Source organism: Mauremys mutica, chromosome 3, assembly GCF_020497125.1.
Source record: "Mauremys mutica isolate MM-2020 ecotype Southern chromosome 3, ASM2049712v1, whole genome shotgun sequence".
In the NCBI taxonomy this organism is placed as follows: domain Eukaryota; kingdom Metazoa; phylum Chordata; order Testudines; family Geoemydidae; genus Mauremys; species Mauremys mutica.
In genome coordinates this window covers 72,250,897-72,274,264 of record NC_059074.1, presented here as the reverse complement: position 1 = coordinate 72,274,264, position 23,368 = coordinate 72,250,897, and the positions used below count along the sequence as shown (strand labels likewise).

Genomic DNA, 23,368 nt, shown 5'->3' with positions numbered 1-23,368 from the left:
GTAATCTTGATGCTATGTAGGACATAAAAGAAGACAGTCCTTTGCCTGAGCTGCTTGATATCTAAGGCCCTGATTGTGCTTTGCTGATGGATAGACCCCTGTGCGTGGACAGACACCTGTGCCTGCAAAGACCTCCACTGATTTTGGCGGAGTTGGAGTTTAATTGCAGTGGAGTTTGAAAAAGGAGAGCACAAAATGTAGCTGGTTTGTGGATCATTCTCATTGGAAAGCTTCAAGCAACTTGGTTCATCCAGGCTACAATCAAAGGAATAGCTGATGAAATAATCTATTTTATTGATTTCCTTACTGGTAATTTTTTTTGCCTTTTTGTTTGCTTTTGGAGCTATTTCTTGCTACACACTGAAACAAATCTGTGACCTATTTTCAGCAAAAACCTTTCATGAGTCTATTTAGAAAATGTCGCTGTATTTGTATTGAAAGTTTGAGTTTGTGTAGCTAGTTTTATTTCATTATAACAATGTCTAGTGACTAAAACCAGCATAGCGAAATGATCTGTCAGCATTTGTGTTATATAATCATAAAACTTCACTGTGAGAGCATAATAATCTAGGGGCTGATTGTTCCCCTGAGGTCCTCTGAAGGTGTCTATCACCCTTTGCTCATGGAGGAACCATACATGCTGCTCTGAATCCTTTTGAAGAGCCTTCAACAAGGAGAAGGATGGGCCAGTAGCTGAAATGGGAGAGCCAAGACAGAATTGGGAGGGGAGAGTCTTAGTGCATCATTCCCTCTAGTTCATTCAGACTTCTCCATGGATAGGCCCTCCGAGCAAATGTGGAGGCACACAGTCTCCAAATGAATGGAACAGGTTCTGGTAGGGGGAATCCACTTTCTTCTTTGGTGGGGCTGGGGATGTAGTTCTGTACTCTGATATTCCGTTGGGGGATGCATTTCACTTCCCCCACCACTCCACACACCTGCATAGAGCTTGTATCCCCGGTGTTATGAATTTCACCCATAGGATAAAGGGTTGTTATTAGAACATGTTAGCTAGCATGTTCAACTAATGGATTCTAAAATTCTAGCATACAAGGAGTTGTATTTAGCAGCTCACACTAAAGTAAAATGTGGCTCATCTGTATTAGAGTTTTAGAAGCTGTTAGATACTATGTGCTAGCTACATGTTCTATTTAAAAAAAACCCTGTTTATCCTAGTCCACACAAACCCAAAGTGAGTGTTTTGTATACAGGATACCTGGAAAGATTATTTTTTTTGTTTGTTTTTTTACCTTTTTTTCCCCTCTGGAATATCAGGAATGTCGTCTTGTTTTCCCTATTTTCGTTGGGGTACTTCTTTCATGACTTGGAAACATATAGTGGGAGTTTTCTCAGCTGTTATTAGAGCTGAACAAGAACAAGTACAATTATTTACAAAAGTCTTGATGAAAAATTTGTCTTCTTTTTAAGAAAATTTTGACCAAATTTTCTTGTTGAAATATTAACATTCATTAGAATTTCTAATTGAGTCCAAAAATAATTTTGAAAAGAATCTAAATTCAGAATATTTCTATCAGCTCAACCTTTTGAAAGACTAGGCATGTTAAATAATTAACTATAGTCATTTTTATACCAGGGTTTTTACTTAACTAAGTAAAAAAAACCCCACATTTTCCATCTCAATTAATTATGTTTTTCTTCCATACTTGTAATATCATAATACCATTAATTCCCCAGTTTAACATAGAATATTCAGTGGACTCCAGCAGGGAAAAATAAATTTCTGTGAGGAACTGGAAAAATCCTGAACTTTTAGGCACTTTTTTATGGGTATGATTCTGCAAGGTGCTTGAGTTCTGTGGCCCGATCAAGCAAAGCACTTAGTGTGTGATGAACTTCAAGCGTTCGAGCATCTTGAAGGTTTGATCCTTGTGTTATCATAAAAAAACAAAAATGGAAAGAACTAATCAATTTTCCTCTTTTCCCATCCCCTTTTTTGCAGGTCATCATTAACAGAGTTTCAGCCTATTTCATTTTCCTTTTTTTGTGAGTTTCACCTGTTAAATTTTCAAAGCTGTTTGTGGTGATTTAGCTGTGCCATTCCCATGAAGGTTAATGTGAGGTCACATGTCTAAATCTTTACATACTTTGGAAATGTAGGGGGTAAGCGTTAGGTACTATGCAACAGTAAAATTTGTCCAAACACTTAATTTTGTTCAAGACTGCACTAGTGTCACTTTAATTGCCATTTAAATTCATTCTTTATTACAGCGTTTTCATTCATAATATTTAGGCTCTAAGTAGTTCTGTTGTTGCAGTGCAGTGAAACTGTGTATTCTCTGACTTAAAAGAAGCTTTATATTCTGTGATTGTTTAAGTATAAGCCAGCAAAACATTTGAGAGTATTGCTCTATAACTATTGGATTTCTTTGCTCCTAGAGAAGTTAAATAAATGATCTGGCATCTTGCTACACTGTTTGAATTTTAAATGTATCAGAAGGAACCTCTTATTTAAGAGGATCTGTAGGAAGTAGGATTTTTCATTTAATCTTAAAAAAACCCTCCATAGTATTATTTAAATGTTCAAAAATGTGTGCAAACAGCATTATGTGAATGTCTCAGGGAAGACATTAGTAAGGCTTTGGACAACAAGGGTTTATTAGGTTTGGGAGGTGAATATCAAGTCAGAGAGATTCTTGACAGGCAACAGCAAACATTCTGCTAGTGATGGTATGCAGTCACAGGACAGCCCTATTTAGATATGTCATTCACACTATTGCTGATGCACCATTAAAAGTCTTGTGTTTACTCTGGCTAAACCATACAACATAATTCTTTGATTGAAACATACATAATCTTTAGACACTATTGCAGTTAAAAAAACATTTGCGAGATGAAATAAACATCTTTTTCAGCTAGACATTTATCATTGTATAGTAGTTAGATAAATGAAATACTACAGTCTGGGATCCTTATAAAACACTATATATTAGGTGCCATAGAAGGCATAACAGATGCCATCTCTGACTATAAAAGTAATTTACACTGTCTAACTTAGTCATGACTGGAACACGCACATGAATTACTGGAAAAGGGCATCTGGGATTATAAAGTGTCCCTTTGCTGCTGGATTTTTCCCCAGCCCCCTTTTGCACTGAACTGTGCATTTGAGAGTTATTATAGGATGATCTGCTTTTACTTACCTAAACTTTGCAAATAGACTGACTCTAAAACTACCAGTCAAGTCTATGTTGTAAAAGAGTGAAACTTTTTCTTTTAAAAACTTCTGTTTGTAACTATATTTACTGCCCATGTGATTACAAATCTTATATGTCCTGTGCCAAATTGTCATGTCTTTGCAGTAGGATAATACAGAAGGGATCTCACAAATCTTAACATAATCATTACACCATGTTGTTTTCATCCTCCCAGTCTGCTGTTCATTTTCATTGTGAAAAATCATTATAGATCAGTGACAGGAGGTCTGGATTTGAGGCTGATGGTTGTAATTATTCCCACTGAGGCACTGTCAATAGGATTAAAATAAAGATTCTGGACCTGTCCATCCTAGATGAGGTCAGCAACACTAGCAGTGTGAGTACTCTTTGTGCAAGCTGTTCTTTCAGTTCTGAATTATAGAACCATAGATATTAATATGATACAAATATTTGAAAGCTCCAGTGTGAAAGGCCAGCCTTTTTCTGCATTAACTAAACTGTCCATCTGTAATAAATAATCTAGCAATATCCATCCCAGTCCTGAGTATGTATGTATGTTAATTTTAAAATGTATTAGAACCCCAGAGAGTTACAATTACAGAACAATCCATTTTATGTTTTATAATTAATAAGCTCCTTGCAGCTGCATAACTTCAGCCAAGAAACATCTGCACAAACTCCTAGCATATATATAAGAAGGGCTTAGCTGAATTACCCTTAATGTCTACTGGCAAGAAAGTGGTCTTGTGATTTGGTTTGCGTTATCTGGAGAATGGATATTTATGTTCAGTATGTCCACATCAAAACAAAACAAAAATTCTAGCCACTGTCTAGGGAAAATAATAATAACTGAACAGAGCAAAACTAAAAGGTAAATGGGAATCCCTGTTGATCAAATCAATTTTTATTCAAAATGTACGAGAGGAGATGATTAAGGGTGAAAAACCTGGCCCCACTAAAGTCAATAGGAGTCTTGCCGTTGACTTCAGTGGGGCCAGGATTTCTCCCCACATTCATAAGTAAATTGCTAGCAGTTTTAACCCTCATCTCCACCAAGGTCCACATTTTTGTCACCATTGGATTATTAACTTCTTAGAGGCTACTGTTTTATTAACATTACTTTAATCTGCACTATGTATAAAACTATGATATTTGTACCAGTATGATTTGCATATGATGGCAGGGTCAATTAAACATGACATATCAAGAATTACTGAATAAGCTCTATTATTCTGATAACGCAGTGTATATTTATTCGTTTTCTTACAGTGATTATTCTAATATTATATATTGGTAACAAACAGTAATTAAAGTTCCAATCACCACATGCAACATATTAAGTTTTGTTATTTTTCATGCAGACTGAGAAGTTATGATAAAAAAATAATGTTCAGTCAAGCATCCACCATGCCAAAAATGGTAGAAAGAGTGGTTGCGTGCCCTTTGATTCTCTAATCTAACTGCTCTCCCTAATTTCTCCACATTTCTTCATAACAATAATTCTCCTGAATGAATGTATCATTAACGTCAGTCCTATTTGCCATCTTTCCTCCTATTATCTGAACAAGATTTATTGCTAATTTATCCTTCTTTCCCATATTCTCCCAATTTGAATTCCAACCCAGCTGTACTAGCACAAAAAAACACCTCTAGCTTTTCATAGCTTTTACACTGAAAAGTTTTTAAAGTTGCATAAAAAAATGTATATTACTTAAGTTAACAGCTTTCTTTGTCCTCTTTGTCTCCCACAAGTGGGACTCCAAAATGCCATATACTGCTTTCCACATCTGCTCTGGGGTTGGAGCACCCAATGGAAAAAATTAGAGGGTGCGGAGATCCACCGGCGCCAAGCTTCCCCCATGCCTCTCACGCACCGGCGACCCTGCGCTTACCAACTCCTTCTCCTCCCTCCAGCACTTCTGGAGCACCATGAACAGCTGATTCGCAGTATTCAAGCTCTGGGAGAGAGGGGGAGGAGGAGGGATGGGGCGCGCTTGGGGGAGGAGGCGGGGAAGAGGTGGGGTGTGGATGGAGCAGTGGTAGGAAGAGGCGGGGCGGGGACTTGGGGGAAGGGGTGGAGTGGGGACGGGGCCTCAAGCAGAGGGGGTGGGGTCGAGAACCACCCAGCAAGATGAGGAGTCGGCTCCTAAGCATGATATTTAGTTAGCCAGATGTCTGCTTATCATAGGTGGGCCCAACTTTCCCGTAGTCAGGCAAAGTCCTACCAGTCCTGGCTCTCAGTGTTCTGTGCTGTATTTACCTCAGATTTACCTGTAAATATGTCTTCTAAGAGACCAGCAAGCAGTGGCAGTGTTGATAATGCTGCTAAACATAAGCATGTGTCAATATCAATACAGCAAAAGGTGGAATTGTTGCAGAAAATGGAAAAGGGCACATCGGTGCGTGCTTTGTGTGAGTTTAACAATGTAGGGTCATCTACAGCACTGCTTCTCAAAGTGGTGGTCCATGGACCGGTGCTGGTCCGCGAGCCATCGGCTGCCAGTCCATGGCGAGTTTCCTCATAAGAGCGTCAAATAGGATAATAATATGGCACTGGTCCCTGGCACACTGGGAAAAAAAATTGTCGGTCCCCCACATCAGATAGCTTGAGAACCACTGATCTACAGTATATGATTTGAAGAATCAAGAGAATCAAATCCTTAAGTATTTTGCCAAACGTGACAGTAAAAAAAGTATGAGTATTCGTAAGACATTGAAGGAGGGGAAAAGCAGTGATTTAGATAGTGCGCTTATAAATTGGTTCAAGCTTCGTAGGAACGAAGGTGTTAGAATTTCAGGTGAGATGGTGATGGCACAAGCAAAAATAATCCACAAAGAACTTAACCTGCAGCATGAGTGTGACTATTCGCAAGGATGGCTTCAGAAATTTCAAAACAGGAATGGCATTAGTCTACATTGCGTGTGCAGTGAAAAAAGAAGTGCAGATACGGAAGCTGACACTAAGTATGTTGATAAATTTGCACAGTTAGTTGCAAATGAGAAGTTATCCCCAGAGCAGGTATACAGTGCCGATGAAACTGCTCTCTATTGGTGTTGTATGCCTACAAAAATGTTGGCTAGTGATGCAGAGGAGCCACCATCTGGTATGAAGGAGTCAAAGGACAAGATAACTGTCCTTGGTTGTAGCAATGCATCAGGCACTCACAAATGTAAGCTCATGGTTATTGGGAAAAAGTGTGAACCCAAGGGCATTCAGAGGGGTGAAAATATTCCCAGTGATCTACTGTGGCAACAAAAAGGGATGGATAACAACTAATCTATGTCCCGAGTGGTTTGAGAAATATTTTGTACCAGAGGCAAGAGCCCATTTCATCTTGGTAGATCTGGATCCGAAGTGCAAAATTGTACTAATTCTCGACAATTGCTCTGCCTACCCTAAAGCAGAGCTGCTTGTCAAAAATAACATGGTGGGACTGTATTTACCCCCAAACTGCCGGTGATTCAGCCTTGTGATCAAGGTATTTTATGCTCCTGAAGTGTATGTACAGGTCCGAGTTTATAGACTTATAGACTCATAGACTTTAAGGTCAGAAGGGACCATTATGATCATCTAGTCTGATCTCCTGCACAATGCAGGCCACAGAATCTCACCCATCCACTTCAATAACAAACCCCTAACCTATGTCTGATTTATTGAAGTCCTCAAATTTATGCACCAGTATTGCTTAAGGATGGGAAGAGTTTGACAACATTTAGGAAATAATTTTACCTCAAGGATATGATTTGGACACTAGCTAGAGCCTGGAAAAGAGCAACTCCATCTACTCTGAAGAATGGATGGCACAAATTGTGGCCAGCCCTAATGTTTAAGGACAGTCCTGATGTCAATGACGAGTGCGAGTTCACTGGATTTGAAGGGTCTGAAAACCAAAAAATTGTTAGTGAGTTAATGGAATATGCCAGTGATATGTCTCACTCTGTAGTACTTGAACTGGCCAAGGATTTGGGAGAGAAGAATTTACTAGACTGGATGGAAGTCGACACAGATGCACCAATTGCTAATCAAATAATGGATGAAGAAATTGTGCAAATGGTACAGCAGGGAAAAAAACAAAGATAACGAAGAAGCCAGTGATGGTGATAAAATGATGAGGAATATGTCACAGAAAAAAATTCTATCGATAAATGCATTTAGTTGGCAACAAATTTAATAGAAGGACTGGAGCAAAGACATTTCATTTCTGAGCAAGCGATCATGTCTCTCTACATGATACGAGAAAAACTCATTACAGAAAAACCAAAATACATGAGACAAGCCCCGCTGGAAGTTTGGTTAAAGGTAGCAAAGAGGAGTGTGGAACAGCACTCTACAGTCAGAAGTCCTGTACCCTCCACTTCATCTATTCTGGATATACCTATAGCAGAGACCCCAGATGTAACTTGAGTTAGCAGTCATTGTCTCATCACTTTGGAAGGAATCATTTTAGATTAGTAAATTATAGATTTGCCTTTATTATTATCTATCTGTTTTTATGCTTTATCTACTTATTTCCATGTGCCAATACAGTAAATTGGGTAACAACAGTAACACTTTGTTATGAAGTGAGCCGTAAGCCTTGGTTAGGCGGCCTTGCAAGCATTGTTCAGTATATTCACCTCGGTGGCGAGATAAAAATAATAAGAGACCCATACGCACTGGAAGTAGGGGTGCCGGGGGTGTGCTGCAGCACCTCCAGGCTTTGCACCCGGTGGGGCCCCGCTGCTGCCCGGGGTCCCAGCTGCCGGCCCCCCCGGCTGGGGGCTCCAATGCAGGCCCCAGGGTCCCAGCTGCCAGTCCCTCTGCTGTTGGCCATGGTCCCAGCCGCCGGCTGCGAGGGCTCTGCTGCTGCCCAGGGTCCTGGCCGCTGGGCTCCGCTCCTGGCCCTGGCCTGGATCTCCACAGCTGCCCCCAGCTGTGGTCCCAGCCCGGGGAACTGAGGTGAGGGATAAGGCTGAGACCACAGCTGGGGGTGGCTGTGGAGCCCTGTGGCTGATGGCTGGGACCCCGGGCGGCTGCAGAGGGGCTGGCAGCTGGGACCTGGGGCCAGCAGCTGGGACCCTGGGTGGCAGCAGAGCGGCCAGCGGTTGGGATCCCAGGCGAGGAGCTGGCGGCTGGGACCTGGGGCCGGCATCGTAGCCCCGGTCGGGGGGCTGGCCACCGGGACCCTGGGTGGCAGCGGGGACCACGGGCAGGGGGCCACGTTTCACGCAAAGCCTGCAGCACCCCCCGCATCCCTACTTCCTGCACCTATGGAGACCCGCTTGCACTCTGCATTGACCTCCCATGGTTTGGAAAATTCTCTGGTTTGGCACTGGTCAGGTCTCGAGGGTACTGGACTAGAGGTTCAGCCCTTCAATTCCCTGTACAGCCATATGTGTACTAGGAAATACCCTGAGTTACTCCAGTATGGTACATTGGACAGGGCCTCTGGAGACATCCGTTCTGTTCCCAGCTCTGATGTACTATTTGACCTTGGGCAATTTGCATTCATTCTGTGTGCCTTTGTTTCTATTATTTCTGTTCAGGACATAGGCTGTCTTTTCCTACATATTTGTACAGTGCCTAGCACAATGGGGCTCTGAGCTTATGTGGGGCCTCTAGGTGCTAATGTGGCATGAACAATAATTTTGTTGTTTTGCTCATCATGCACCACGTGCCACATTTAAATGTGACTCCTGTTATTTTTTCAAACACGGCAAATTGTCTTTTTCCCATTTAGGACCACCACATATGCAAAATCTGAAATTTAAAAACAAAGCTACTTGCTACCTAGGCAAAGTATCAAAATATTGAGAGATACAGGATCAAAAGCAAACTGGGGGTTAAATTGAAATCACCACCTCAGCGTTGGCTAAAGAGTAGCTGTTACAAAAGGATAATACTATATATACAGGTCTGCGGATAGCATTAGCAGCATTTCTTTGGCAAACGGTTATTTACAATTAATGAGAGACACAAGTTGGGTGAGGCAATATCTCTTATTGGACCAACTTTTGTTGCTGAAAAAGGTAAATTTTCTAGCTCCAAAGACCTTTCAAAGAACATCTAGGGATGTTAGTCATTTTTTCTCCATTAGATCAAAATATATATTTTAATGATTTATAATTTAAAAAAATTAAATTTTGACAATTCAGGGAGATTGGGCCAAGGGGAAAAACAATCAATAGATAATTTCTGTCTTAGCTTAAAAGAACAGAAACCAAATTTGGAAAGGAAAAAATAGCAATAAGCTAATTTGTTTCTTTAATTCCATCAGAAAAAGAGGAGCATTGCCCTTTTTAATATAATGTACGGTACCTTGAAAATATCCCTTTTTACATTTCTTAAAACCTTTTTGTGTGTGATATTGGTAACAATTTGCTATTAGACTTTGTGGTAGAATCAGTTGAAAGCACCTTTTTAAGGCTGTTAAGGAATGCATTGCAGGGATAATGTTGCTCTATATTTATGGGGTGCTTAAGTTGAAGGAATAGTAATTAAATGCCATTACATGGACCTCTTTTACAACTAAAGATGATGGAGATAGTAGTATGATACAATGAGTGTCTGATCCTGCTGCCTCTGGTATGCACTGCACAAGAATAAAGAGCATTCACTTAGACTAGTAGCAGACATTCAAATCCTTTGATCTATAATAAGAAATGCACACTTACTTTAAATAACAAGTGACTGAGCATATACATGTCTAGATCAAGCCATCAGGAAAAAAAAATGTAAAGGGGTTTTCTGTTTGTTTTGTTGTTTTGTCTGAAATCTCTATTTTCTTTTGGCATCTTTGCTTTGTAATGTTCCCTGCTGAGAGGGACAGACTGGATTCACAGTAGGCATCTGTGCCTTTCAAGTTGCTCTTTGCTCTGCAAGAGGACTGCGTGCTGGAAGATGCAGTGTGTTTGTCCAGTGCTTTCCTCATCTTCTGAGGATCTTGACTAGCTAAGACAAGACAGGAAACCTATTATTTGATCAGGTGGCTGGATCTTAATTGAGTGTGCTGGAATAATAGACGTAAGTTTAATGCATTAATATTTATTTATAGTTCATGTTTACAAAACAGTTTAGCATCAGTGCTTGTCCTGGAAATCTTGGAATAATCTTGAAAGAGGATGAAAAAGACTAATTCTGCATTACATTTGAACTCCTACCCTCATCTGAAAACTCAATGTGTCAAGTTTATCCAAGTGTTTGTTCCAAAATGCTCTGATGAATGCATACTAAGGAATTCTTGTTAGATGTTTGTTTTTTTAGTGGTGCTATATTAGGAATGTTACCCAGCAGGGATACAATCAGTGAAAGAGAACATATATTTTCCAAACATAGGGCTAAATCTCTTCTGAGGTAAATTAATGCAACTTCATTGACGTCAAGCAGACAATTTGGCTTAGAACCCCTACTTTTTAAACAGGACAAACTCCAAAATGTCGTCATGATTATTTTCTTTTCGACCTGCTTTTTCTTTAGAAAACTGAAAAAAATCAGAGTTAAATAATCAGACAATTTTTCATTTGTTTCATCTGTAATGAACTAAATCAAGAGTGGATTTTATAATTCCAAGTGAGGAAAATTTGACCTGTATAATTTATATCAGAGTTTCATAGTGCTCCTATACATTAAGTGGAATTGTATGGCTACTACACTAGATCGTGCCCATCACTGTGGTATCTGATCTCCAAAACCACATGTAAATATTTTAAGATCAGTAACTCAGTAGCTGCTGTGAGACAGCCTCACCAATCAAATGTGAATGCTACCAGAGCAAATGCTTTTTCTGTGGATTTATAAGGACTATTTAACTAGCTTTTCCCAGTGAAGATTTTAACACCTGATATTAAGCTTCACCCACAATACCCACAATACATTTTTCACACACATAAGCAGTGGTTTAGAGGTTAAATTGTCTGTGCTGTGGTTGCCTGATTTATTGGAGAACAGAACTTGAATGAAGCTGTGCAGTTGAAAGAGCCTGAGTTTCATTAGAAGCATTTAGAGGAATTCTGTACTCTTGCGTGTTTTCTGTTGACAATGGTTGCTATATTAGCAAGTGTGCCCCTGTAACCTTCTTCACTTAAGGTGAAATGGGGTCATAATCTGTTTACCATTGGTGGCATTTCCCTTTGTTCAGTACGATGCAGCCATCCTACATTTGAAACATTCCAGCAGGTTTGGGAACAAGGAGGATTACTTAGAAAATAATTTGTTTAATAACCTGTGCAGGTTGATTTTCCACCCAGTAGTTAACTGAAGTAAAGGTTAAAAATATATCCATTAATCACATTCAGGTAGGTTTTTAAATGTTTTTGCTCTATAAGCAAGAAAACGCAGTGTGATTTGTTTAATAGAAGATAAATGCAGGTGATTGAAAATATGTTTAAAATCAGTTTAATAGCTAGTACAATAAGCAAGCAAGCAAACGAATATTGTAACTTCACAATGAGCTAGTTTGTCCATAGCCCTTTAATGGGTGCACAGGGGTGGGAGTGGGGAATCCAGTGAGCCATTCCCCACTCCTTATACCCCTGGCACAATTGTCCAGGACAGCCAGAAGGACCAGGCTCCATTTCTTACTGGCCTTAGGTGCTGGTTGAGCACCCTGGTGAAAGCAGACTGCTTAATCCAGAATGAGGGGGGATTTGATAGCTGCTTTCAACTACCTGAAAGAGAGGTCCAAAGAGGATGGATCTAGACTGTTCTCAGTGGTACCAGATGACAGAACAAGGAGAAATGGTCTCAAGTTGCAGTGGGGGAGGTTTAGGTTGGATATTAGGAAAAACTTTTTCACTAGGAAGGTGGTGAAGCACTGGAATGGGTTACCTAGGGAGGTGGTGGAATCTCCATTCTTAGAGGTTTTTAAGGTCAGGCTTGACAAAGCCCTAGCTGGGATGATTTAGTTGGGGATTGGTCCTGCTTTGAGCAGGGGGCTGGACTAGATGACCTCCTGAGGTCCGTTACAACCCTGATATTCTATGATTCTATGATCCAGAAGAATGGGGTAGCATGCACACTTTCTCTGTGTACTAGGGAACTCTGGAAGGGATTGTGCCTCCCCTTGAGGGGTGTAGCTAAATGCCACCAAATGGCCCACAGTGTACCTATAACACAAGTACTGGTACTGATTGAAGCCATGATTTTCATTCTATTCTATTAAGACTTTCAATGTATTTGAACTTTTGCTGAGTTAATTTACTCAGTGGTTCATCATGCCTGTAGATACGCACTTCTGAGGCCAGATGGTTAGCTGATTTAAATTGGAGCTATGCTGATTATACCAGCTGAGGTTCTGGTCCAGTCTTAATTGATTTTGATGTGTCTGAGTGGAGAATTGGGTCCTAGCTGTCATATTTCTTTACTCTTCACAGTCAAAATACTTGGCCACCAGCTGCTGGTCCAATTGTAGTGTATGTTTGCATTGCAGCTTATGCCACTAAATCAAGTTAATGGACAAGATGAAGAATAATATATATTTGTCATGAAGTAGCTGAGCACAATGCCTTGCTTTTGCTGAAGTAATTTGATGTCAACAATATCAGTGCTGTGGAAGTGTACACTCTCCATATAACTGAGATGGAGAAGGAAGCAGGGCAGATGCACATGCAAGTGTATATCTGAGATTTTCTTCTTCTCCCTTAGCATGTGGCCGAGGATTCTACAAATCATCTTCTCAAGATCTACAGTGCTCTCGTTGTCCTACTCACAGTTTCTCTGACAAGGAAGGATCTTCCCGATGTGATTGTGATGATAGCTATTATAGAGCGCCTTCTGATCCACCATATGTTGCATGCACAAGTAAGTCAGTCATGAATTTAATAGTGAAGGACGTTGCTTAACCAACAGGGTGCAGCCATTTGTAGTTTGTTCTCACCATTACTTACTATTGGCCTTCAGTATGTTTGCAAAGTAATAAATGAAACTGATAAATGAAATTGAACTGCAATGGGAAAATGTACACTGAATATAGAATCAACATAAATATAATTTAATGTTTGCCCGATGTAACCTTGGGAAAGAAGTTACTGGGTAAATACATAACTAGACATGATAGAAAGAATGCAAGCATGGTTTTCCTAAAGTCTTAAAATTGTCACAGACTGCATGCCTAATATGATACTACACAAAAATGAATTGAATGCAAAATGAAAAGTAACCTGTGTGGATTTGGACTTTGATTGAAATGTAATGGGATCTAGCTTAACATTCCATCTGCAAATAGACTAACCTACACAGATTGGTGGTTCAAGTAATGAAAGTCTCCAAAATCCAAAGCTGTACCCAAATACTGCTGTAAATCAATCAGAGCTGATTAAGGAATGTCTAAATGCATTCTGTGCTGTTTGCTTAAAAGGGGGGAAAATCCCCATACTAAAAATGTTGTAAGAGTAAACTTCTGAGGTGTGTTAACTGATCCTTTTAATTGCACAGAAGAAAAATGGCTAAAGTCAGTTGCAGTAAATACACAGACAATTGTTATCCTGATTCCTTAATGGAAAATAAATAAAGCTTCTTGCCAAGTGAGGTCAAGGAGGCTTTTATGTAGTTTGTAGTAAATGTAATAAAATGTTTATGTGAAGAAAAATGCTTTGTCAAGTTTGAGCCTCAGTAATTAAAACACTAAGTAAATGTCCCTCACTGATTTCATATGTTTACATTGTCCTTTTTGTGTGTTACAAAGGACCTCCATCTGCACCACAGAATCTCATCTTCAATATCAACCAGACTACCGTGAGTTTGGAATGGAGTCCTCCTGCCGACAATGGGGGAAGAAATGATGTGACCTATCGAATTTTGTGCAAAAGGTGCAGCTGGGAGCAGGGTGAATGTGTTCCCTGTGGGAGTAACATTGGATATATGCCCCAGCAAACTGGATTAGTAGATAACTACGTCACTGTCCTGGACCTGCTGGCTCATGCTAATTACACTTTTGAAGTGGAAGCTGTAAATGGAGTATCTGACTTGAGCCGTTCCCAGAGGCTCTTTGCAGCTGTCAGTATTACCACTGGTCAAGCAGGTAAGTTTTCATGACTCACTGTGAGAGCAAGAGAGACTGTGAACCTGCAAAGTGCGGGTGCACTTTTTCAGGTTTATGTTTGATGGGTTCTATCTCATGAATCTTTTCATTTTGCCACCTAATTAGCATATGTTTATACTATATCATGATAACCTGCTACCTTTTCTTGGCATGATAATTGCTTTTGGCAAATAGCATTTTGCAGAATGTATTTATCTTCATCCTTTTATATAGGTTCTCTTGGGTCTGTACAAAAATTCTCTCTTCTACTTACTATGGTATTGGTGCTACAAGGAGCTGAAGAAAAAATACAGTGTGAAGGTTCTTCTGCATAGGCTCCCTTTCTGAGTATTTTAAACTTGTATTAGAATCCTGGGTACCTGGAAGATGACTTGGGTATCTGACACTGTTTTCAGCATTCATGTCTTCCCTCAGGATTACACTTCCAATTTATTTAATTTGTCCAGATATTTGATGATGAAATTCAGTGAGAATGTGACAATTATTCTTTGTCTCTTATATTTATCGTAATCTGACAGGTGAAATGTCAGGGAAAATAAAATCAAACTAGCATATTGCCCAGGCGGGGGAAATGTATCAATTTTCTCCTTGTGGAATAAAAAAAATCTAGGAAATCTCATATCAGGATAGTGGAATGGTAAATTGCTTGTTGATAAAAAATGGTCTTATGACTCTACTGTATTTTGCTTTGTGGCATGATCCTGGGACAGGGTAGTAACCCTGCTAGGAAACTAACCATTTGAGGTTTAAGCAGAAGTCTTAACCCATGCAGTAATTACATTTGCTGGGTTTCTGAAGGAATTCTAAGTGGCAAATAGGAAATGAATGTGTATAGACTGGTTTAAGAAATAATGTTAAGTAATGTTTTAAAGTATTTCTCATAATTTATATGTTTTTTATCACTTTTTATTGATCATCATAATCTGATTTTTTTAATGCATATATGTATTCTTTTCTATGGAAGCATTCACTATACCAGTTCATTTAATCATAGTCTACCCACTTTGGTCTCCATAGTGAATTGAAGGGCTGTGGGGTGGATCTGTGGAGATAATTAAGAAAAACAGCCTTGAAAATGAAAAAAATGATTACAATCTTTTCAATGAAAAGGGGCTATACATTAATCTAATGCTGAGATTGTCTGTGACATTTCTAGGTTCTGTGGATCACAGTCCTCAAATTTAGGCTTTGTCAGGGTAGTTCAAGTATCTTCACACTGATCTGCCAATATACCTCATTTCTTGCCTATAGGAAATCTCTGTTTCCATATTCATTCAGCCTTTGGCCTTTCTGTTGGGATTATGAATGTAGACTAATAACTGTCCAGAAGTTACCCCATTTTGGCACCCTACTTTGCTGCCTTTAAATCACTTGCTTATTGTTTTTGAAGTTGCCACCAATTTAGTTAAATGGCTGTCTCATTTCAAGCAACCAGATGGACGGTGTTCAGGACAGCAGTACATCTATTCTGAACTATCCTATGGAGAAGAGAATTAGAGTTCTCTGGTATTTAGCTGGCGAAACGGACTTCCATTATATGTACCTTGGTGATCCAGTAGCACACCAAATATGTATGAGGAAGTGTGGTCCAGTGGCTGAATTCATAGCTAAGGAGGTGGGAAAAGACCTATTAGGTCATCTGTTCTATCTGTCTGCCAATATAGGATTGTTCCTACTACATTTTCTAGTATTTTCATAGTCATGGATTTATAGATTTTAAGGCCAGAGGGGACCATTATGATGATCTAGTCTGATATCCTGCGTAACACAGGCTATAAAATTACTCCAAGTGATTCCTGCATCGAGCCCATAACTTCTACAATAAATGCTGTAGCTCATCCAGAAAGACATCCGGTCTTAATTTTAAAGCGTGTAAGTGGTGGAAAATCCACCATGTCTCTAAGTAAATTTTGTAAGGGCACAGGAGTCGAGAGACCTGGATTCTGTTTTTAGCATGCTCTCTATGGCTTGTTGTGTGATCTCAAGCAGGTCACTTAGGCCAACATTTTCAAGTGTCCACTGATTTTGAAATTATGGCACAAAGCCTGATTTCAGTTGAGGTTTCGGATGCTCATCGCTTCTGAATATCAGGAGCTGGATATCTCTGATTTGGCAATCAAATAGTGACACACCATGGGTCTGGTTTTGAAAGTTTGTCTTCCAACTCTGCGCTGCAGTTGCCCCATCTGTAAAATGGAAACAATACATGCCCATCTTTTAAAAAGCACTTTGAGATCTTCTGATGAAAAGTGCTAAATAAATGTAAAGTATTTTTTCTATCTCAACTACAGAAATCCTTTTAAAGAAAAGACTAGCGTCCTTTTTACATTTTTCAAGAACAATTATATTCACAAAAAAGGAATGTTCTCATTTACATTATTTTGTAGCAAAAGGTTTTGCTGCATGATGCTGATTTCTTTGGTTAAGTGAGGGGGGAGGGTATTTTATATGGAACAGATTGATGACTATAATTGAAAATGGAGAGACTGGTTACACAAAGGAGAGTGTAATGCATCTGTGCTCCTATTTTATTTTTACCATGGAGAGAAGAAAAATGTTAGATTTATTTATAGCCAAGTAAACTTGAATTCATGCAGCTCTCATTTGTTACTGGGACTCTTCTATACTACTTGCAAAAATGATTCTTTTTGTATGCCTGTATTGGGTTTTGTTTGTGTAAATGTGTGTCTGACTAAACCCTTTGCACTTTCTATTGTGTTGTCACGTTAGGTGGTTATATGTAATAACTGGGCATACCACATGCATGGAATCTTGCAGTAAGATTTGCCCTTTTTGTGTTTTGTTTCAATGAATGGATCCCTGGGGCTGTCTTCCCAAAATTCAAATAATTGTGTAATGATGACATGAACTCATTTATAAAGAAATGAGGTTACAGAATACTTTCTGTTCATTAATTTGCTTTTATTCTCCCACGTATAACAGGACCCTAATGGAACAAAGAGATCATGTCAGGGAAGGGGATGCCAAGTTGGCTAACATAAGGGTCTAGATGTTTAAGATCAAATTATTTGTTTTTGTGAAATAAATATTGGAGGAGGAGGTAGGTAAGTGGATAAACTGCATTCCAGCACCACAATGCTCACAATACGTATGTGTGATGCACAGCTGTTGGATCTTGTGTTTAGAAACTGTGTGGTGTTATAGGCTGTATCCAGAGCCATGCAGCCTACTTTACAAAAACACAAAAGAACAAAGTCAGAAGTGGAGATACAAAAAGTGTGTGAGCCCGCAGGTGTGAGCTAGCAATTTCCAAAGAATATGAATCTAAATTGAGGTTTACTGGTATGAAATGTGCAAAATAAACTCTGATCCTGCAAGCTGATCTATGCAGACCCCAGTGGCCGCCAGTCTTGTAGGAGTGGGACCTACTCCTGTATAAGCCCCAGACACAGTGGATGAGTGCATTGGCGAGGGAGGCAAAGGAGTGGTGCACTACCCACCTTGTGGGGACCTGTAAGAAAGTTGTTCATGGAGGGTGAAATTCACCTATGTTTTTGGTAGGGGCCACACAAGGCTTGTGCACCATTTAAGACTCCATTAAATCCTCAAAATGGGGCTTAAATGGTGCCTGGACCTCATGTCATCTGTTTGCATACAGGCACATTTCAACTTGATTCAGCACGAAACACAAGGAGACCAAAGAAATTGAGAGAAAGAGCAACCATTGTAGCTTTTAGGGTCAGCCCACAAAGGAACCCTTATGGAGAACCACTTTAGGTCCTAAATGAATGGCCTGTTAGTAATATACAGCATATAAGTTTGAAAATGTTACAAAATCAAACGCTTTTATAATAGATCAAATATATGAACTATGTATTGGTAATTTGCTTATAGCCCTCAATTTCTTTGCAAAATACATCAATATATTTTTTTTGTATGTAAATGTATGTTAGTTAACTAGAATTGATACTGATAGAGAATACTGGACCAAAATGTAATCACCTGATTCTTGCAGACAATCCCACTGAAGCCCTGTTTTCATTGTTGAAATGCTGTTTGGATCCAAGAGCAGACTTGCATGCAACAGCGTGATGCCACTGAGAGCTTTGTGAGTGCACTTGGGAATGCATTTGTTCTAATGTAAGTTACTGTAGGGTTGATGAACTTCTTTGTCTTACACCATCCTCTTAATCCTTTTATGACTTCCTGGACCACAGTTGGTCTTGTGTTTGTGAGAAATTCACCTTTTCGCACCCCTGGAATATCTTCTTTCTGACTGATCACAACCCCCTTCCCTCTCCCTTCCAGATTTCCTACTCTCTCCACCTACCACCCATGAGACTACAAGGAGTTAGATTCCTTTTGTGCTAACTTGGTACTTATCAGGCATGCAACTTAGACTACTTTGGCACTTAGGCCCCAATATTTACATCACTGATATTTCTATCCCATATAATTGGAGTTGTTGTTTCAGGGAGTTAGATATTTAAGCAGTCATCACATTTTTTACCAATGTGTATTATTACCAGTGTTTTTAAAACTACCTTATTCTGCATTCTTTCTTATCCAATAAACACTGATGGATCACTCTGTATTTTCAGTGACAAGCAGAGGCAATAAATAAGATGTTAGAAATTTTAGCGGCCTTCCCCCTTCCTTGCACAGGCTCCTTGTCAGGAATTACCTGCCGAGTGCTTGCTCTGTCTCGACAAGTGAAAGTCACCCAGTAGTTTTGTTCCAAACCCATTTCACATTGGCAGCCCAAAACATTTAAAAATCCATGAGTTAAGCCCCCTCCCCTAAAAAAGATTAACTTGAAACTCATGAGATTTTTAAAAATAACAAACTCAGGCTCTTTTTATTTGCCTTTTAATTTTTGTGCTTTCAGGACTGATGTTTTCAAGCTTTTCTCTGTAATCATTAGGGCTAGAACTTCCCTGCCCCTTTTAAATGAAAGCTGAGATTTTGCTGTTGTTATAGGATTCTAAGAGCTGGGGCTTTAAGAAAAGAAAATATCATGACTCACAATACAATCATGAGAGTTGGCTATTTGATATAAGATAAGAAATGAACAAATGGATAAAACAATTAAACTGGGTCTAAAATATCCCTCTAGTAAGGTTGTGTGACATGAACTTCTTTCTAGCATTCTTAGGTACTTCTGCAGTCTCTTTCATTATGGGTATCTAAGCCTCTGCATTCTCCTTCACCGCCTACCCCAGCTCCCCATCCTCTTCTCTCCTTGCTTCTCCTGACACTTCCCAGGATTGTTGCCCACACCTTTTCCCCTCCCTTTCCACCATCCATCCTATCCCATCCCCTTCAATCTTTCTTCTGCTCACTTTGGAATGCCTGCTCCAGGTGTAACTATCTCACCACTATCCACATCCTTTTTTTTGTCCTCCTCCTCATTCTCACTGAAATCTGACTCTCCTCCTTCAACAATGAGCTGTCTCATAGCAGAGGCAGCGAGCAAGGAAAGGTGCACTAGAAGAGCTATTGGTTTCTTGATCTCCCACTCCAGTCTGTTGCCTACTGCTCTGTAACTCCATTTCTGCCTTTCTCCCGGACAGTGTTTGCTTGGTTATGTACTGCAAATGGCTTCATGTATTCAGTTCTTAACACTTACATTCATCTCTCAATTTCCCATCTACACCTTCTGTGACTTCAGCTCTCACCCGGATGTCCTGTCTGACACTTCAGCTTCCAACTTGTTGGACCTTACTTCTTCATGTATCTTTTAAGCCTAGATTAGTTCTCCCACAATTAAAATGACCACTCCCTGGACTTTTTGTTCATGCCGTGCTACTCCCTTTCTACATCTGTTCCAAGTTCCTCTTCTCTGATCACACTCTGATCTCTCTCACTTTTGTGCACTAGTCACCAACCACTTAGCCTTCCATGCTTTCATCCAGGGGTCGGCAACCTTTCAGAAGTGGTGTGCTGAGTCTTCATTTATTCACTCTTATTTAAGGATTAACGTGCCAGTATTACATTTTAATGTTTTTAGAAGGTCTCTTTCTATAAGTCTATAATATATAACAAAACTATTGGTGTATGTAAAGTAAACGAGGTTTTTAAAATGTTTAAGAAGCTTCATTTAAAATTAAATTAAATTGCAGAGCCCCCCAGACCGGTGGCCAGGGCCCGGGCAGTGTGAGTGCCACTGAAAATCAGCTTGTGTGCCGCCTTCGACACGTGTGCCATAGGTTGCCTACCCCTGCTTTAATCCATCAACATCCCTAAGGTCTCTGCCACCTTTTATCCACTCCTTCCCTCCCTCTGCACTGTGGATTGCTTGGTCAGCTCTGTTCTATCTTCCACTGTTGATTCCTTTGTCCCTCTCTCTCACCACAAACTCCAGCCCTAGCCCGCACTTCACACCCTCTTCCTCAGCTCTGCTTATGTGCCTCTGAACACTTCTGGAGGAAATCCAGGAACTATTCAGACTTTCTTCCCTATACATTTATTTTTTCTCCTTTTTTAACACTATTTCTCCTCTCTCATTGTGTTCAGAGGTTTCAATCCCCACCACATCTAATGTTTTTCAACATCTTCCTCAAGCCTTTATCCTTTGCAGCACTGTAAGCCCAGATTTTGCTAACTACTAGAGGTGCTCACATTTTTCCAAGTTTTAAATTTTTTGACAAAATCTTTTGTCAAAAAAATTTCAACTAAAGAACAGCTAAAAAATTTTTTCAAAAAAATTTCCAGCTGCAGAACTGGTGGAAAATTTTCAATAATCAATTTTTTTTACTTGTTTCAAAAATTTAAAAACAAACACAAATTTGTGGGTTTCTTCGATTTTAACTGGATTATCAACCCGATCTACTAACTATTTTAAGGAGAAAACTGACAAAACCCAGCATGTCCTTTCTCCACTCCTTTCCATTCCTCCTTTCCGAGATATTAAGCTTTGGAACAGAACCAATTCACACACACATTAGTGTGCAGCTCCGTTCCCAAATGCCTCACATGCTTAAAGTTCAGAATGTACATACATGTTTGCAGGATCGGGTCCATTATCACTAAAAATACAAACTTTTTTAAATAAAGCCCCAGATTGTGTACAGGGTAACATTCATAAATCAGTTCTGTTGAAGCTGTAGAGATCAGAAGGGTACACGTACTGATAGTTATATTTTAGGCTACCATTGTGTTTGGTTTTCGTAGTGAGAGTTAGAAAACCACTGCTACTTCTATTTATTAAAATAATGTCCAAGGTGTATCTTAATGTCTTTTGTTTACTTTGCATTTTCTTCAACCTTGCATACACCCATCTAAGCCAAAAGATGGGCAGGATAGTTCTTTATGAACTCTGTACAGTCTGTGGCTTCAGTTGAGTACAAGTAATACTGTAAAAAAAATTATTGCCCCATTGAAGTTATTTTTTCTCACAATTGCTATTATGCCTTTTCTGTACATTATTAATATTTTAAGAAATAGATCAGGTTATTTCCACTGAAATAAATACATATTCATCTAAATAATTTTGTCAGATTAATATTACAGGTATTTGACAGGAGGTTGTAGCTGGTTTTATGCCTGAATGAAGCTTATGGAGAAAGACAATAAGAATTCCTCTGTCTGAAACAGAGACCACCAGATCTGAGGAAGGAGTTTGTCCATTGACTGATTATGTCAGTCAATGTAGCATTTTAGTGGAAGATCCACAAGATTAAAGAGATACTTTAAAATGCTAGCTAGGGCATTATTATAGAATCAGCCCTAAATATTATATTAAGAGTTTTAAACCATCTGAAGCATAGTAATCAATCCACTGAGATTTCAGTCACAGTAAACTACAACCATCAAAATATGTGATTTCCAGGCTGTTTTGATAGGTTAATAATAAAAAAAACCTGAAAGAGCAAAGATTATGTTCTTGAAAACTTGCCACAGAACATGGGATTTAAATTTGTTTTACTATTTAGGTAGATATTCCTAACTAAGAGGTAGGAAAGAAACACACAGGGCAGATGCTAGTCATGTCACTTAGGGTCTGGTCCTGCACCATTGAAGGAAATTCTGTCATTCGCTTCAGTGAAAGGCAGGTCTGAGCCTTAATGCACTGGCTAGATACTGTAACGTTGGGTAAGATATAGGAATAGAATAGAATAGAAAGCTCTCACTTTATATCACATCTTACTTATTGCTAACTACAGCTGTTTAAAGTTTTCTAAACCTGAGTATTTTTTGTCAAAATTGATATTTTGATGAAATATTGGCCTTTTTTTGCAATTTTTTTGTTCAGAAATGTTTCCCATATTTTGACCAGCAGTACACCTGAAAGTTTTCAAGAGCAGGGTGCCACAGTCATTTAAAAGAATACAGCAAGTATCTGTGGCACAGCATATATGAAATTTATATTATTAAATTAATAATAATATTGGGTTACTCTAACCAATTTATGGGAAATAGGAAATTGGCTTATACATTTGCAGCTGAATTCTATGTTGCCAGCTACACAATCAAAAAGCAATGTGAAATAGAGATAATCAGGCCTGGCAGTGTGATTGTTAAATGTTCAGTCTTGTGCATTGAAGCTACTTTTCACTTACTTTGTGCCTTCATTCCTCCTCCCTCCCCAAATTTGTTAACTAAACTAATGTCATAAAATGGTGTATAGGATACACAGAAACAGCATGTGCCAAAGAACATTGGCTTACTGATGGACTGTGCAATGCTAATACTAAGCAGTGATTTAATGCTGAAAAATGGCTTTGTCCTCAACCTTGACTTACGTGACTTTAACTGTTGGGTAGTCAGATTTCCCATGTCTCAAACTTTTTTTTTTTACTACGTTGTCTTCTCTTAGTGTAGATGGAAGATGACTCTGTATGGAGAAATTATGGGATGGGTGAATTGGCTGGCCACGGGAGTGTAAGTAGGCTATCTGAAGATATGTTATGAGGGCTTGTCTACACTTACCGGGGGATCAACAAGAGGGGATTGAGGCATTGACAGTCAGTTTAGCACTAAATTGACTGCAGATCGCTCTCTCATCAACTCCTGTACTCCACCTGAACGAGAAGCACAAGGGGAGTCGATGGGAGAATGTCCCTGTCGACATACCATAGCGTGGACCCCGCGGTAAGTAGATCTAAGTATGTCAACTTCGGCTATGTTATTCATGTAGTTGAAGTTGCGTAACTTAGATCGATCTCCCCCCATAGTGTAGACAAGGCCAATGACTCTTTGTTAGGGAGGTAA

The 23,368-nt window shown here is 39.4% G+C and overlaps 1 protein-coding gene across 4 annotated transcripts in view; it reads left to right on the top strand.

Annotated features, from left to right (window-relative positions):
- Positions 1-23,368, top strand: part of EPHA7 (EPH receptor A7) — a 171,937-nt gene that overhangs the window by 52,667 nt on the left and 95,902 nt on the right. For all 4 annotated transcript variants that reach the window (XM_045010812.1, XM_045010814.1, XM_045010813.1 and 1 more), the window contains 2 exons: positions 12,799-12,954; positions 13,838-14,173. In XM_045010812.1, the coding sequence (XP_044866747.1) occupies positions 12,799-12,954; positions 13,838-14,173 (492 nt within the window). The remainder of the gene's footprint in view (positions 1-12,798; positions 12,955-13,837; positions 14,174-23,368) is intronic.